Genomic DNA, 16261 nt, shown 5'->3' with positions numbered 1-16261 from the left:
AAAACATCCTGCTTCCAGCTTTTAACATTTTATTCACATGTTATTCTCCCGTCTTCCACAAACATTTAAATGGATTCTGAAAACAAACATACGTTCAGAAAACAGGCTTTCGGCCTCCTCACCAGTTACTGCACAGGATGCAAAATAACTCCTGCTGTTCATTTGCAGCAGCCTCTTGTTACTTAATCCTATTTATGGACTAGGGCTAGGTCGCCTTCAAGTCATACAATCATCAGTATTCTGATTGGATATATATTTGCACACTTCAAGGTTTTCACCAGGCTAAAAAATGCACACTTAATGGGATGAAAGTTGTTCCTGTAGACCAACATTCAATTATTATAAAACTATCAAATTTGAGACAAAAATTTATATCATCAACAATTTAATCAAGTATCTGTAAAATTAGCCATTGGACAAATAATATATTTTTTACACGTTGACTATGACACAAAGTCAACAAGGATGTGGGACACACAATGGGAGGCTGTAGTAAACTAGGTCTTGTTAGAAGCAAAGTGTCATGGTAAATAGGCTTACTTACAATACCTGTGAATTTAAGATCATTTGATCTTTTCATGCACATGTTTTTAGAAGTACCACATACAAACATCTGCCTTTTACTAAAACATTTTAATCATACCAATAATCAAAGAGGACAGTCAAACTGAGTAACAGTTATAAGATAGATATTAAATAACAAAGTCTGCCGTGCTGTACAGCTGAGCCAAACTTATACAGTATTAAAAAGATAAGTGATGTGCTTGAAAAAGTTACTTCATACAACCATATTCCTTTTCACATTACTTGCAAGAGGTTTACTGGTATTTACATAGTGCAAAGGATGCCATTTGCAATTATTACTTGTTACACAGAAACTGGAGTAATACTCGAAGCAGAAATACAAATACACAGTACCACTCACTCAACATGGGATACTTGCATTATCCTCACGTTGCAATAACCCCAGGACATTCAGTAGACACCTGCCTACTCCCCACAGGTTGGGGCAAAATTTCACCCTATACCGTGTAACACCATGTTACATGAGGCAATAATATTGCTGATTGTTCATGATAATACAAATATTTGCACATTTTTTGCAAATTTCTAATGGTATATGTAGAACATCTTACAAACACACAAAAAAAAAAAAAATTATTGGTACTTTACCCAGAGGAAGATACCTAGCCAATAGGAGTGTAACCGAGGCTGGGATCTTGCCTCTATATACCAGCACTGATCAAAAGGAGACGCCATCATTCACACTCCTTATAATATGTATCATGAGAAGGTAATGAGCACAAAAAAATAGAATATTTATTTTAAAAACACATCAAAACAAGAATATGTAGAAAAAATATAAGAAGGAACTATATGGAGAATAGTAAGAGCTCAAAATGAGCTAATCTGATAAATGCACACAAAAAAGATGCAGTCGTGCAGAATCTGCTATCAAAACAATGGGCTTATGTTTGAGGAAGACCTCATGCAGCCAAAACGCCTCATAAGAGTGCTGTAAACACAGGTAAAAAGTCAGACCCATTTCTGCACTATATGATATTGTACTCATGCGCATTTCTTTGTTAATAAACATGGGTTTTTTCCAAAAAGGTTTTTAAAGCAACTCTGAACATAGATGCTGCAACAACCTCTTTCATTAGTAAAGACGGAGCATAATTTCAAGAGTTTGTTCAGAGACCAAAGCCAAAAGTTGGAGTCGGGACCATATGGAATACCATAACTACGGTGCCACCGCATCAGGTATTCACATACTTAATCAAATTTTTTGCACGGTATTCTTGCAAGTGAGCAAACAGAAGAAAATCACGTTTTACATTTTGTTCATATTGGGAAGCCTTCCGGCCCTTTCAAACAATTGGTGACAGACACTGGAAAACAACATTGAAACTAGAGAAAGAAACAGAATGGTAACATTGATCGTGAATGTTACATAATCCTGGAGTGGGCAGTCAGGCCAATGATCTTTGGATGGAAAATTAGAGAAGTAAACAGAACCACAGACAAAGGCCTAACAAACAGAACACCATATCACAAGTATGAGACCCAGTATTAATGCCAGAATAAGAATATCTTCAATCAATCAATTAAAAAAAGACTAGGAACTAAACAAGATCACACAGTATGCATTCACACCCCCAAGTCAGTTTAATCTGAACATGCCAAATATTACAGGCAATGGAATACTACAGTAAACTGTACATTTAATTTACATTAACAATCAACGTGTGTGTATGTCAGACCTGTATTACATTCTCTTCAAAGACTGCACAAATGACATGTTTTTGAAAAGCTGCTTTCTAAACATTTCCCAAGGTTAAAAACTGCATACAAGGCTATGCTGTGAACAGTGACAGTTGATACCATAGCATTCTGTAAATTCACACAGGTCAACCTGTGGTCACCTCCATATCACCACCCTGTGGACACTCTCCAATACTGCTGGGTGCAGTGTGTATTGAAATAGTGTAGATAAAATGGCAGAATGAGAGCATTGGTTTTTTTTTCCCTCAACAAAGAAGGTCAGGCTTACACATTCATTTTATATATTCATGCAAATAATGAATTTGTGAGGCCTTAAACTCACATGATTATGCATTTACATTCACAATGATAACTACAAAAATCATTCCCTGTCATGATCAGAGGGGATCTATGAAAATGCAAACAGATAGCAATGACAGCTAATTGTAAAAATCATGTGACTCACGAAAGTATTGAGAAGTAGAAAGTGTGGTCCGTATAAGCAATGCTGTGAGTGTAGGGAGGCTGGTTTGTCTGTTCTACGTGTGGGGAGGTTGATACATTTAAGAGTACGTTGTGCTGGAGTGATGTGTAGGTAGTTATATGGTGATGGCTGGGGTGTTAAGCTGGTGCACTGGGTGGTTTGTGTAAGGCTGGATGGTGATAGGGTGGGTTTTTATGAATGGCTGATTCCTGAGATGAGAGGGGTTAAAGCAGGAAGTAGTCAGCACGGGACACTCTAGGCCTCCAGTGTCTGTTCGGCTGGGTCCAGCCCTGGCTCGGACAGCTCGGAGGAGTCCAGCTCTTCCTCGTCACTGTGCCCCACTTCTCCACCTTCCTCTTCTTCGTCGTCCTCCTCCTCCTCCTCTTCTTCCTCTTCCTCGGCACTGTCGCGGGCCCCTCCCACCTGCAGGTTCTGCAGCGTCTCAGAGACCCAGGACTCAATCCTGCTGCTGACAGACGGCACCTCCACAGAGACGGGCTCCTCCCCCTCCTCTTCCTCCTCCTCCTCCTCCAGCATGCCGGGCACCAGGGTGCTGGCCGTGCTGGTGATGGAGGGGGGCAGGCGGCGGTCGCGGCAGCTCCCGTCCAGGGACCCCGTCTCCGTGCTCTGCTGGGACGCCAGCTCCAGCCGGTCGTCGGGCCGCCCCTCCTCCCTCTCCGGCCCCGCCCCCGCCCCCGCCCTCACAGCCGGGGGTGCTACAGGGGCGGGCGGAGGGGCGGAGCCAGGCACGCTGTAGGCTGCCGTGACGTCCTGCCGGTCGCACTCTTCGCCCTCGTTCTCTGCCTCCGCACCATCAGACGACTCCACCATGTTCCTCCAGTTTGTCTCTGTGCGGGGGGAAGGGGAAGGAACAGCCAGATGAGCCTCTTTTTGAAATAACCACAGTGAATTTTTCTGTTTTAAGTGCCTTGGATTGATGCTGATATTGAGGCAGAATTATACATATCTTTATCCAGAAGTTTCTTTTATACAATAATTGCTGTTTGTTGAATTAAAAACAAAGGTAGTAGTTTGTGGTAGCATTCCATTAGGGCTGATTAATCAGACACGACTGCATTTGCCCTGACTTGTATATCAATCTCTATAAATATGGTATTTACAAAGAAAATAACTTCTGCCAATTTACCACTGAAGAAGAAAAATAAAAGTGAGACTGAATGATTTTTGGCCCGGTAGAGGACCGCGTGCACCCTGCCGGCGGCGTCAGCGTACCGTACTCCCGCTCGTTGACCTCGGAGATGGGCTCGGAGATGACGCTGCAGAAGGAGATGGCGCTGGCGGCCGACGGGTTTCGCGAGTGGCCCATGTGGTGCGGGACCCTCTTCACCGTCTTCAGCGCCTCCTCGGCCTGCTCCTGCTCCAGCGCCGACACCATGTCCCGGTACGCCCGCCGAGCCTCCTCCGTCAGCGACACCAGCCGGCTGAACAGGCCCTGTTCAGAACAGACACATTCATCACTGACACACTCACAGACTCCAGGGGCACAGGCACACTCTGCACAGACCTGAGGGACACAGCCACACTCTGCACAGACCTGAGGGACACAGCCACACTCTGCACAGTGCCTGCAGACACAGGCACACTCTGCACAGACCTGAGGAACACAGCCACACTCTGCACAGACCTGAGGGACACAGCCACACTCTGCACAGTGCCTGCAGACACAGCCACACTCTGCACAGTGCCTGCAGACGCAGGTACACTTTGCACAGTGCCTGCAGACACAGCCACACACAGCACAGTGCCTGCAGACGCAGGTACACTCTGCACAGACCTGAGGGACACAGCCACACTCTGCACAGTGCCTGCAGACACAGCCACACTCTGCACAGTGCCTGCAGACGCAGGTACACTTTGCACAGTGCCTGCAGACACAGCCACACACAGCACAGTGCCTGCAGACGCAGGTACACTCAGCTCATGTAAGCGGTGCTCCCCTCTCACCTCGGCCCCGGAGTAGTTGAAGATTCCCACCACACTGACTGGCACCAGCTTGTTGACGCAGCGACCCAGAGCCTTACGGCCAAGCGCAAACACGAAGGGGATCTCCTGCTCTCTGGCCATGGCGATGACGTTGTACAGAGCCTCATCCAGACCACCTGGTCCATAAACGTGCACACACACAGGGACACGTTAGTCCGACACTGATAAACTCTGCTAGCACAGTATCATGCTACACATAAATTACACACATACTCCAGCATAGGTCTGCTTTTTCACTTTGTGCCAATCGGCCAACTCAAAATCCTATGTAGTACACTCACAAACATATGCCCTCGTGTATTCACACACACACACACACACACACACAAAATGTGCACATGCTCACACACAAGTGGAAGCACGCACGCACGCACACACGCACACACGCAAATGCGCACGCACACACTTAAGCGATCATGCTCACATGCCTGCAAGCATGCACACAAACATACACACCCTTGGCCTGGATCTTCTCGCAGTTGGGGGAGATGATGACACATTTGACGTTGTGGAGCCGCATGTGCTTGGTGACCTCCCGTAGGCCCATCACCAGCCTGCGCTTGGCTTTGGCCTTGATGGGGTCCTTCTGGTAAACCCGCTCCTGGAAACGCATCAGCTCCTGCAGCAGCAGCGTCACACTCTCATCTATGTCCTTATTCAGCACCTGGTTACAGTACCTGTACACACACACACACACACACACACAAAAGCACACAAGAACCTGAATATTAAGGCATTAAAATTGACATATAATTGACATTTATGAAGTAAAAAGGTGAAAATAAAAGAGTGCGCTCCTGGTTAGCGGGCGGGGCAGGGTGTGGCAGGGCGCGGCCACTCACTCTCTGAAGCGTCGGCTGTGGATCTTGGTGATGGCAGAGGTGGCCATGGGGCTGCCGATGCCCGAGCTGGCGGGTGACCCCTGGGAGATGGGCGTGATGCTGTACGGTGAGTTCTGACTGGCTGGTGACAGGGAGGCATCACTGGGCATGCTCAGTCCATTATCTATGGAAAACAAACCACAGATCACAGGACATCAGAGAAAGCCAAAAAAACTGCACACTACACACAGACATATCTCATATGTTTGTGCTATGGAGAAAAAGAAACTGTCTCTGATAACAGACACAAATCACTTTTGCTTTTTTCAAGGCACACATGTCCTGTCCTATAACTTGCTTTTTGGACAACACTGTACCCCAACAAAGCCACTTAGGATACCCTGTCATTTTCCAGTGTGCATGGGCTGAACTTGCCACTCTCCTGGATTCTATGGCTTTCACTGTGTTAATGGAGCATTGTGGGAAACTGAGGCTTTTACGCACCCTCCTGGGACACGCCCTGTGAGAGGTGCAGCTGTTCGTCTCCCTGCTCCTCCAGGTCTGTCCCGTCCTGATCCACTGAGGGCCTTCCCATCTTCCCTTCTCTCTCCTTCAGAATGACCTGAGACCAGAAGACAGAGGGGTGAGTACGGAGAGGGTGATCTTTCACGAGTGTGTGATGTCACCGTATCTTTCCCTGTGGCAAAAGCCACCCTCTTTAACGTTCAGCCATTCCTCCCCGCCCCACCCTATCCGACCATGATGCACGCTACCTTGCCCAGACCCATGCCACATTACCATAACCCACTCCACCCTAACTTTACCCTACCCTGCCTGCCTTTCCCCCAGCCCCTTCCCAGCCACGCCCACCTTTTTCAGTGCGGTGGGCCTTTTCACTTTGGGGATCTCGCGCTCCTTCCCTCTCTTCATGCGGGGGGCGCTGGAGTCCAGGATGTTGTGAGGTGCGCTGTAGTGGGGGCTCTTCATCGCTGATGCGCTGCCCCCCCTGTCGCTGCAGTGGAAGACAGCTGTTGTGCCAACTGTCAAAGAAACAAAGCTTCAGACAACCTCTCTGGTTGGGGGAGTTCCTTCATCTGGAAATGTGTTTGGGCGGGGCAGATTACCTGCGTAGGACAGGGGCTTGGTGTGGGCATTTGGGCAGGGGGCAGATTACCTGCGTAGGACAGGGGCTTGGTGTGGGCGTTTGGGCAGGGGGCAGATTACCTGTGTAGGACAGGGGCTTGGTGTTGTTGATCTGTCTGGCTCTCATTGCCTGCTGTTGCCTTTCCAGGGCAGCCAGCATGTCGCCCAAGTCCAGCTGCACCGGCAGCTTGCTCTTCTTCCCCGCTGCCTTCGTCAGCGCCTCCTGCAGGCAGAGGCAGCAATGACTACAGCACAGGCGATCACAAATGCATGCATATCCTCGCACGTATACATAGATACACACACACACAATATCTGTGTCACGCATAAATAACTGCATAACAGCCACAGACGCTTGTGCGACATAAAGACCTTTGTCACAGGAAGTGCACTTCATTAGCTAAGTGGATCAGCGTCATCACAACCGCACTCAGTCTTCACACACAGCAGCAGCAGAAAAGGAAAGAAGTGGGGCCAAAGGCAGAAAAAGCCCCGCATCATTTCCTGTGGAGCTGGCTGGCCTGGCTCAGAGCAGCGCGGTGTACCTGCAGTTTCCGCTGCTCCATGCTGATCTCAGAGTACTCCTGCGCCGTGGCCAGCGCCGCCGCCAGCGCCTTCTTCCTCTGGCTCTTGGCCCGCTTAGGCACGGAGGTAGTGATGGGGATGGGTGTCTGCACAATGCTGATGGGCGAGCTCTCCGGAAGGTTGTCCAGCTGCAACACGTGGGTGGAGAGAGAAGGGTGGTCAGTACCACTCTCATTACAGAATCATAGTGCTCAGTAGGTACTCTCACATATCTTTTATTTATTTACAGCGTGGAGGGAGCACCCATTTTTATTAATTTGCTCAGTAGGATCCTATACCCATACAGCTGGATATTTTACTGAAGCAATTCAGGCAGTACATTGCTAAAGGACACAGTGTCACAGCTAAGATTTGAAATTAAATCATACTATCCATTTGTACTGCTGGACATTGTTCACAGGCACAACTGCAAGTGCCCAATTAAGGAATCAAACCTGTCACCTTCTGGTTATAAGTTCTTTGTTCCCTTAACAGCACTTCCATTATATCGCACATGAAGGAACTTGTGAATTGCTCTTGTATCCAGCCCACACAGCATGTTTCCCCATGCAGATATGTGGTAACGTGGGAGTGTAACAGTGCAACAGTGTATACTGTAACAGTTTAACAGTGTCACAGTGTGGTAGTGTGGCTCTGTAGGAAAACAAGGCTCATCAAATCAGGGCACCCCTCTACCTACCCCATTTTTAGTGATTTTTGGCTGGGCTTCCTCTGGTTTACTCAAGACAGGAGCTCCTGTAGAGACCAGCTGAGGAAACTCATCTTCATCCTGGGAGAGAGTTTGGGGAGGGCCATCAGATGAGGTTATGGAAGTCACCAGGGCAGCATGTGTACTTTACATATGAAAGGAACACGTTTTGGAAAGCAACCCCACCTCAAAATATAGGGGCTCCGTGGTCATCCCAGTGTGAGTGCGTGCAGTCTGCACCCCTCCGTCCTGGAGCCTGTTCTGTAGGCCATACCCCCTCTCTGCAGCTACACTGATGCTGCTGCCACGCCCGTGGTGTCCTGCCTGCAGGTCCAGCTAGGGAGGTTTGAGAGGGCGAGGTCAGAGGTCAGAGGTCAGACAGGTGGGATCCCAGCATGAACTCCGCCTCTCACCAGAGGTCTGACTCCTTTAGGAGAGTCCTTTTCTCTGACTAGCACTTTGTCATCCCTTTCATTTTAAAAAGAGCACAAATGTGAGTTCCGCCTCAGCTTTCCGATCCCTTGCTCGAGCAGGTTCTGGTTCTTGTCCCGTTACCTGGTTACCAGCTGGGTCTCCCCATCAAAATTCAAGCAGGTTTTAGGCATTTTATGGGTTTACGTTTGCAATTATCCTCATACTTCCTTCTGGCAGTCTTTATGCATTAAAATGAATAAACTGAATTTCAGACATGGCATCATACACAGTTTAACAGATACAGGGGTCTACAGCTGGCCTGCGCATGGGACCTTTACCTGGGCATAGCTTCTTGGCTCAGGTGCGCTTCCAGCTCGGAGAAAGGCGGCCTTCCGATTCATCCAAGGCTTCTGTGAGGCCATGTTCACCCAGCTCAAGGCTGCACACAAACAATGCAAATCAGCAAGCAAAGCTCAGGATATTTACAGCTGCTCAAATATATCTTTAACCACAGAAGACACACAAAGTGAGCTCACCGGTCATTACGCCTGCTTCAACTCCCTGCAGAAAACAGAAACAAAACAAGACTGAAAAAAACAGTCTGCTTTCATAGGCATTATGTCTCCCTCAACTTCAGAGGTGTCAAAAGAGGTGTCCTGAAGGGCCAGTGTCTGCAGTTGTTGTGTGACATAGTTTCAATCACTTTCAAATGTGCATAGACATTTTAACGAATCAGTGACTTAAATTAAACATGTAAATGCTGGAAAACTAGAAAGACCTGCTTACACTGCAGGCCCTCCAGGACTGGAGTGCAATTTATCCCAGGCCTGGTGGATAAATGCTTTCGACATTTTTCCAGATCACTCATTGCACAACCACACGGTATGTTCTCTCTTAAAAGGTTGTTGTACCTTGCAAAAAATTTGATACTTAACGGGACGCTTGAGCAAACGGGAAGTGAAAGTACAGGACATTCCAGAACACAGGGAATTCCAGAACACTGTGAGGCTGCAGTGTTCCAGTGTGCAGTGACATGGGGTTTCATAATGCAGTGTACAGTGAGCTCGTGTGTTTCAGAGCGCCAAGCGCAGTGAGGCAGTGTTTAGCGAGACTAGTGTTCAGCGAGTGTGCTGAGCGGGGCATACTGTAGTAGAGGCGGGGTCAGGGGGGCGGAGGCCCAATCTTGTTTGGTTGTGTTTGGGGCTGCAGTATCCGCTGTCGCTGTCGATGTCTGCTTCGTTGGCAGCGTGCTCGCTGGACGACTCAGTCACCTGGGGAGACGCCCGCCTCCGCCGCACCCGGCTCTTCCACAGCAGCGGGCTGGCCCTCTCCGACAGGGTCGCCCCGGCAACCTCCGCCGGGAAATCTGAGGAGAGCACGGGTCAGGACGTCACGCACGCAGCCTCCGCTCTGCCACGCAGCGCGGGCCTTTCTGACTCAACCCCCGCATTCCCTGAATGCCTGCGCAGTTAGGTGTCGAGAAGCAGCGCAGCCTCGTCTTCACAGGGAAAAGAAACTGCGCACTTCCTGAAACTCTCCAGCGGAGCAGATCAGGGCTTTGGAATGAACTGGGCCATGCACAACACAACTATGCACGACACGCTGGCTTTTCAGTTTCTCCTCAGATGTATTCAGTTTAGGGAGAACTTCTTACTGTCTCAAAGCCCATAAAACAATAAAATTTTCATTAAATCTGCATGGTAATCACTGAGCCAGCACACAGCAGGAAAACTATATTACAAACTTCACCCCGAACTTTGTACCTGTGAGCCAGGCACTTAAAACCTGAAATGCTTCAGTAATTGCCCCAGCCGTACACATTAATGTAATTCAATCCAAGTGTACGCTGTGAAATGGTTTCCAGGTAAGAGCAACCAGTTAAATGCCTAAACTTGAACATGTATACATTCCAGCTGTGTAAAGGGATCTCTGGTTTACAGTTTTTTTTAGGAGTCAAGAGAATGGAGCTGAAGGAGTGTGTGAGCTCTGTATTGATGCATTAAGTCTTTTTCTGCCTGTGTACAGAACGCACTCTCAGCACTGAGAGTGGGTGGGGAAGCGGGTAGGTGTGGGCATGACCGCGTTCCCCGTTACGGTCCTAATGTTCACATACCGGTCTGCTGAGTGGCGTCCACCAGAAGGACCGTCTTTGACCTGCTGCCTGGGCCCGACACTGCAGTCTCTTTCTGAACCGCCACACTCCTCATGGGCGGTCTCTTGGCTCTCATTGGCTGAGAGAACTGCTGTAAGGACGACACTGAGAAATGTCAGATCAAACTGACCAGACGGGTGTTCATAACGCTCATCTATGCTTCGTATTTGTGTGCGTGAGTGTATAGTGTGTCGTGTATGTGCGCATGTGTTTTTGCGCTGTGTGTATGTGTGTGTATATATAGTCTGTGGTGTGTGAGCATGTGTGAGTGTGTATGTACTATGTGTGTGTGTGTGTGTGTATAGTGTGTGGTGTGCGTGTGTGGGCGGCGTGTGCATGCATGTGTGTGTGTGCATGTACATGTGTGTATAGTGTGTATGTGTGGTGTGTGTATGTATGTGCATGTGTGCGCATGTGTGTGCATGTACAGTGTGGTAGTCCTCACCATGGGTAGCACAGGAGTCTGTAGGGTGCCTCTCCCTCTCTGACAGGCTACACTGAATTCCTGTCCGGGGGGCAGAGGGCGGTCGCTGCAGTCAGCCGGCATGGGGCTGACCACGCCCGTCTGCAGGGGTCCTCCATAGGGCGTGGAGAAGGGGGGGTAGAACCCCATCATGGGCGAGCAGGGGGTTGGCAGTAGCTGGTAATAGGCATAGTCACTGGACACGGGGGCCTGGGGGGAGGTCAGGAGGGGGTAGGCCAGGTACGGTCCCCCAGGACCAGAGCTGGGCTGCTGCCAGCGAGGATCCCCAGTGCACAGAGAGTACCTGCTGCACACACACACAAACACACATCAGCACATACAGACATGCACATAGACACACACACACATACACAAGCACATACATGTACACACACACACACACACACACACACACACTATACACACACTATACACACACTATACACACACAGTCTAGCTGATTACTTTCCATATCAGCCACTTCCTTACATTCAGAATGGAGAGGAAGGGAAGTAACTGTGGCAGTGTGCAGGATGCAGCAGCCCTCACCAAATGGAAATATGAGTGTGCCGATTCCTGTTCCGGCCCTCATGGCACACATTAACACTCTATGCTTGTTCAGCAGCACAAATACACAATATACTCCTCTCTGCCTATTTCTCCATAAAAAACAATCCTCTTGATACTATCATACAGACAACTCACACAAAAACAAATCTGTAATACTTTATGGAAAATGAAATGCAGCTGTCAGGCATAAAATCCCAAATTCCCTTGAGAACATCCGACCATATGAGCATGAGCAGACCACAGGCCCAATAAAGAACCACTCCTGATTCATGATTCTATAACCTCACACCCACCCCCCCCCCCCCACCACCCCATCACAATTTGATGTTGTGAGTGTTTGGCAGTGAAAAAGGGGGCATACCTGTTAGGCTGGTTTTCCTGGACAAAGGGGAAGCAGGTAATGAGGTAGCTTGGGATGGGAGTGGCCTCTGCTCCTGCCCCTCCCCCCTCTCTGGACCAGTTCATGGTCACCGGGGCGACATCTCCTCCTTTCCTCTGCGGGATGAAAGGCTCCACCTCAGCGGACAGCTTCACATCCTGCCAGATGCACAACCAATCAAAGCCAGGCATTTTTACCCAAAACCACCCAACACAACTGCCACACACACACACACACAGGGTACACATACACATTTTACACAAATTGACACACAAACACACTCTCTACAAAAACACACATCATACTTTAAACACATACACACACACACACACACACAGACACGGGCTAAACTAAACCTGGAAGAATCCATATTAAATAGACCCTTCTGATCCTTCAATCTGCTTACTTACTTCTGAAGAACTGTAGTAAAAAACCAAGATAAGTGACCAAATCCAATCAATTATATATCCAATTAAAGCTCATAAAGAAATAATCTTCAGAGAAATATCAAAACCTCACAAAGAAAGGCAGGACGTAGCTTATATAATACATATCCATCCATTGCTTTCTGGGAATTATGATTTAAGGGAGACAGCAAACGTGTCTACGCTGGCTGTTATTAATAGCGCAGTATTTCAGGTCTCTGTGTCAAGGCACTTTTTATTGCATTCAGCAGAAATGCGTGGGCAGCCTCTGAGCATTCCTCTTATTTGTGGTGTCAAAACAGGTATGACAGAAAGCATTACATAAGGTTAATAGAGTAGGACAGTAGAAGCATTCTATGGTCTGCTGGTTTCAGAGCTATGACACAGGAAAACAGGCGGAGGTTTTTTCATACCAGCTGTTCGGTCAGACTGTCAGCCTTGCTGATTGTGCCTCTGTCAGCTGCTGACTGGATTTGTTTTTAATACATTTATTAATTGAACTAGTTGAATGCTTCAGATTTTGAGCCCATATTCCTGGTGACTGGAGTAAAATCACTGCTAAGATGCAACTGTTCCTCGAACATGAATCAGGGTAATAGCCTACTGCTGAGGCTTTCAAAAGGCCACAAACCACACAATTTGACAGTAGCGTACATATGAGGCCAGAACAAACCGAGAAATCAAAACACACACCTGGAAAGGCTCACTGCTGTGTAATATGTCCAACACCACATCATTTCATTAATGTCCATCAGTATGACACAACAATATTCACACAATCCCACAGCATGATCTGCTTTCCCACCACACACACACGCACACACACAGTGCAGACAGAGCATCTTTGTTTTTTGTCTGAATGCTTCAAAAAATATCATCTTTCTCTTCTCCCATGTAAATGTCCTAAATACAGGCATATATGGACTGTCATTCTGCAGAGTGTTTATGGGAGAGGTCATGGTCATTACTGTTCATCACATTGGGGATAACAGACAGTCCATAAAATCAGCATGTGAGCTGTAAGCTTGAATAAATGGAAAGGGAACCCCCTTAAAAAAGGAACAATCCTCGTTGTGATGGAAAACAGTTGTTGGGCCATCAGCAAGGCAAGTTAATTTATATTCCCTCCCACAGCTGTAATACAGCCCAGTTGTTTCACGTAAAACTAAAAGGGAGAATATCACCCGGTAAAGTGCATAGGTCCACGCTGACAACTGTTGCATCTGGCCTAACGGCTAATCATTTTCTGCTGCCATTAATACTTATTTCTCAAGGTTTCATGACAAACATGTGTCCAGTCACACAGTCATGTGATCTCATGCCCATACCACTGTCGAGGTAGTGTGGGGAAAACAAGGGACTGAAAAAAGAACAGATAAACAATGCAACCGTTCTGTCTCTGTACCGTTACAGTAACCTCAAACACCAACCTCTAATGTTAATGAACCCAACTGAAATATTTCTAAAATATTGATACGGGTGAAACTTGGTGGAGCACCGGTACACACAGTACTGATCGCTACACAGTGAAACTGTTTCCCTGTTTACGGAGCGGGCTCACGGGAACGTCATAAGAATCCCATTAATGCAGACAGACCAGACACACTTGAATTACACCAAGCTATCAACAATACGTCATCTAAGCACCGTGTGGCAACTCTCGTGCATTTTAAAGGAATATCTATTAACGCCTTAATAGCAACAGCTTTGTTTGTTTTTTTTGGCAATCTTTCTTTAACTGGGAATTTTCAGTAAATCAAATTCTAATACCTTAGTTAGCTAATTATACCCGTAATGTTCTTTCGAGTTGATGCATTTGAGTTAACAACTACTGAAACAATTGACAGGCGATATAGCCCGCAAACTAACAGTAAGTGTAAGGATCTGTTGAAACACGTTGAAAACTCAATAAGCATCATTATTTAGTCAAACAAAAGGATAAAGCTTTTCCTGGACACTGTTAGCTTGCAAGCTGTATAGCACATATAAGCTACATATGGGTAAGTCGCACCAGCAACATGGTCGCAGACAGTGATAGCGAGCCCACCATCTCGCCCTGCGTAGATGGTTTTATGTTACAGCGAGTGGACATCAAAGAAATGTTTTGCGATATGAACTGATCCGAATATGTCTTTACGGCAATAAGTAACCTGGCGGACTTGTCACATTCGGCCTAGAAAACGTTAGCAAACTACCTGGCTTACTAGAACCTACCACACTAAAATCCATTTCAACGTTAAGTTTTACAATCCTGTTTACCTTGTTGTCGCTATGGTCCATGTCAGTCACCGACCGGTTCCGTGACAGACCCGCTTCTAGAGCGCGGCTAATGTCAGCATGTTATTTTCAGCATGGTCAATTCTATGCGCTCAGTGCAAAAACACATCCAGTTCTTACCGCTACTGGTAGCAACTGCGCACGTTTCCTGGACTTAGCTAAAAAGCCAGCTGTTTCTTTTTACAGACAGAACGCAGACAAATGAATGGGCGGAGAGTCATATGGTACGGAAGCTACAAGGGATCAAAAATTCACGTCAGACTCCGTATTTGTATAATCTCAGCAAAAAAAAGCGTTTCCAACGTGCAAAAATGTTACTCACTCATACAAAGCACTATCGATAAATCAATGATTGAAACTTGCAAATTGTTGGCCTGCCGTTAAAACTATTGATATCAAAATGAAGTCATAACAAACCATATCGGCTACCTCCAAATTAAACAAGCTCTATTCCAAAGCAATGCTACGCAATGTTTCCTAAAAATTTTTAATGTAATTTAGCCCTGTGTTTTTTAATCTTAGCATCCGAAGAGAATGTGGTCAAATTATTTGTCACTTGAAAGTGTGAAATGCCAATCATTTATTAATATGTTAACATGCAATTCAGCTGTGTTAAATATTTAAATATACATGTGGCTGGGCAAAGCCTGAAATTGTAGTCTGAAGTTGAAGGGCCTACAGTGTAGTCAGGTAGCGGCCAGAGTCATGAATAGGGTTGGGAACCAAAACCCGGCAGCATTATGGTACCAGTCCCAACACGAACAGTAGGCCTACCCACCGGACCATATCACAACGAATACCTACTGGACCCCTATCATAAACTTAACTAGTTGTACTGTTGTTAGCAGCAGTAACTAAATTTTATATCAGTCTTTAACAGTGCTGTGGAGAAATTATAGCCCACTCCTCTTTGCAGAACTACTTGATTCAGATCCTGCCACAGCATTTCCAATGGGTTCAAGGCAGGACTTTGATTAGACCACACAAAAACTTTACTATTGTTTCTTTTAAACCATTCAGATGTGGACTTGCTTTTGTGCTTTGGATCATTGTCTATCTGTATAACACAATTATGCTTCAGCGTCAGCTCACAGACAAATGAGAAGACATAAAAAATCTTCTGGGACAGAGCAGAATTCATGGTTACTTCAATGATGGCGTCCAGGTTCCGAGGCAGCAAACATCCCCAAACCATCACACTCCCACCCCCATGTTTGACTGTTGACATGTTCTTACTGCATAATTCTGCATTTGCTTCATGCCAAACATAATGGGACCTGTCGTCCAAAAAGTTTCACTTATGACTCATCTGTCCATAGAACATTATCCCAAAAAGCATCCAGGTGCTTTGTCACAAATGTGAAACAAGCATTGATGTTTGTCTTGGTTAATAGTGGTTTCCTTTTTGCTACTCTCCCATGAATCCAATTTTTGCCCAGTTGCTTGTCATTGAGGAGTCATGAACACTAACCTTAGCTGGGGCTATAGTGGCCTGTAGTTCTTTGGATGCTCTTCTGGGATCATTTCAGAATTTCTGGATGAGTTGTCGCTGCATCTTCAGAGAAATTTTTGCAGGCCGGCCACTCCTGGG

At 46.8% G+C, this 16261-nt stretch overlaps 1 protein-coding gene across 4 annotated transcripts; it reads right to left on the bottom strand.

The window, feature by feature from the left end:
• Positions 1-614: 614 nt before the first annotated feature.
• LOC118215668 (selenocysteine insertion sequence-binding protein 2-like) lies at positions 615-14871 on the bottom strand. 4 transcript variants are annotated; one of them, XM_035396609.1, is made up of 18 exons: positions 14653-14871; positions 11951-12126; positions 11002-11326; positions 10518-10647; positions 9550-9770; positions 8941-8965; positions 8743-8843; positions 8177-8326; positions 7982-8071; positions 7263-7430; positions 6799-6940; positions 6445-6614; positions 6079-6196; positions 5596-5758; positions 5210-5430; positions 4715-4869; positions 3983-4202; positions 615-3597 (listed from the first exon to the last, which is right to left on the bottom strand). In XM_035396609.1, exons 1-18 carry the CDS (start codon positions 14671-14673, stop codon positions 3005-3007), a joined length of 3189 nt encoding a protein of 1062 aa, XP_035252500.1. In that variant the 5' UTR covers positions 14674-14871; the 3' UTR covers positions 615-3004. The 4 variants fall into 4 exon arrangements, with proteins under 4 accessions (XP_035252500.1, XP_035252503.1, XP_035252501.1 ...); XM_035396612.1 differs by having other exon boundaries at positions 9676-9770; XM_035396610.1 differs by having other exon boundaries at positions 10518-10644.
• Positions 14872-16261: the final 1390 nt, after the last annotated feature.

Source organism: Anguilla anguilla, chromosome 16 (assembly GCF_013347855.1).
Source record: "Anguilla anguilla isolate fAngAng1 chromosome 16, fAngAng1.pri, whole genome shotgun sequence".
NCBI lineage: Eukaryota > Metazoa > Chordata > Actinopteri > Anguilliformes > Anguillidae > Anguilla > Anguilla anguilla.
Note: the sequence above shows the minus strand (reverse complement) of the source record. Positions and strands in the feature narration are given on the sequence as shown.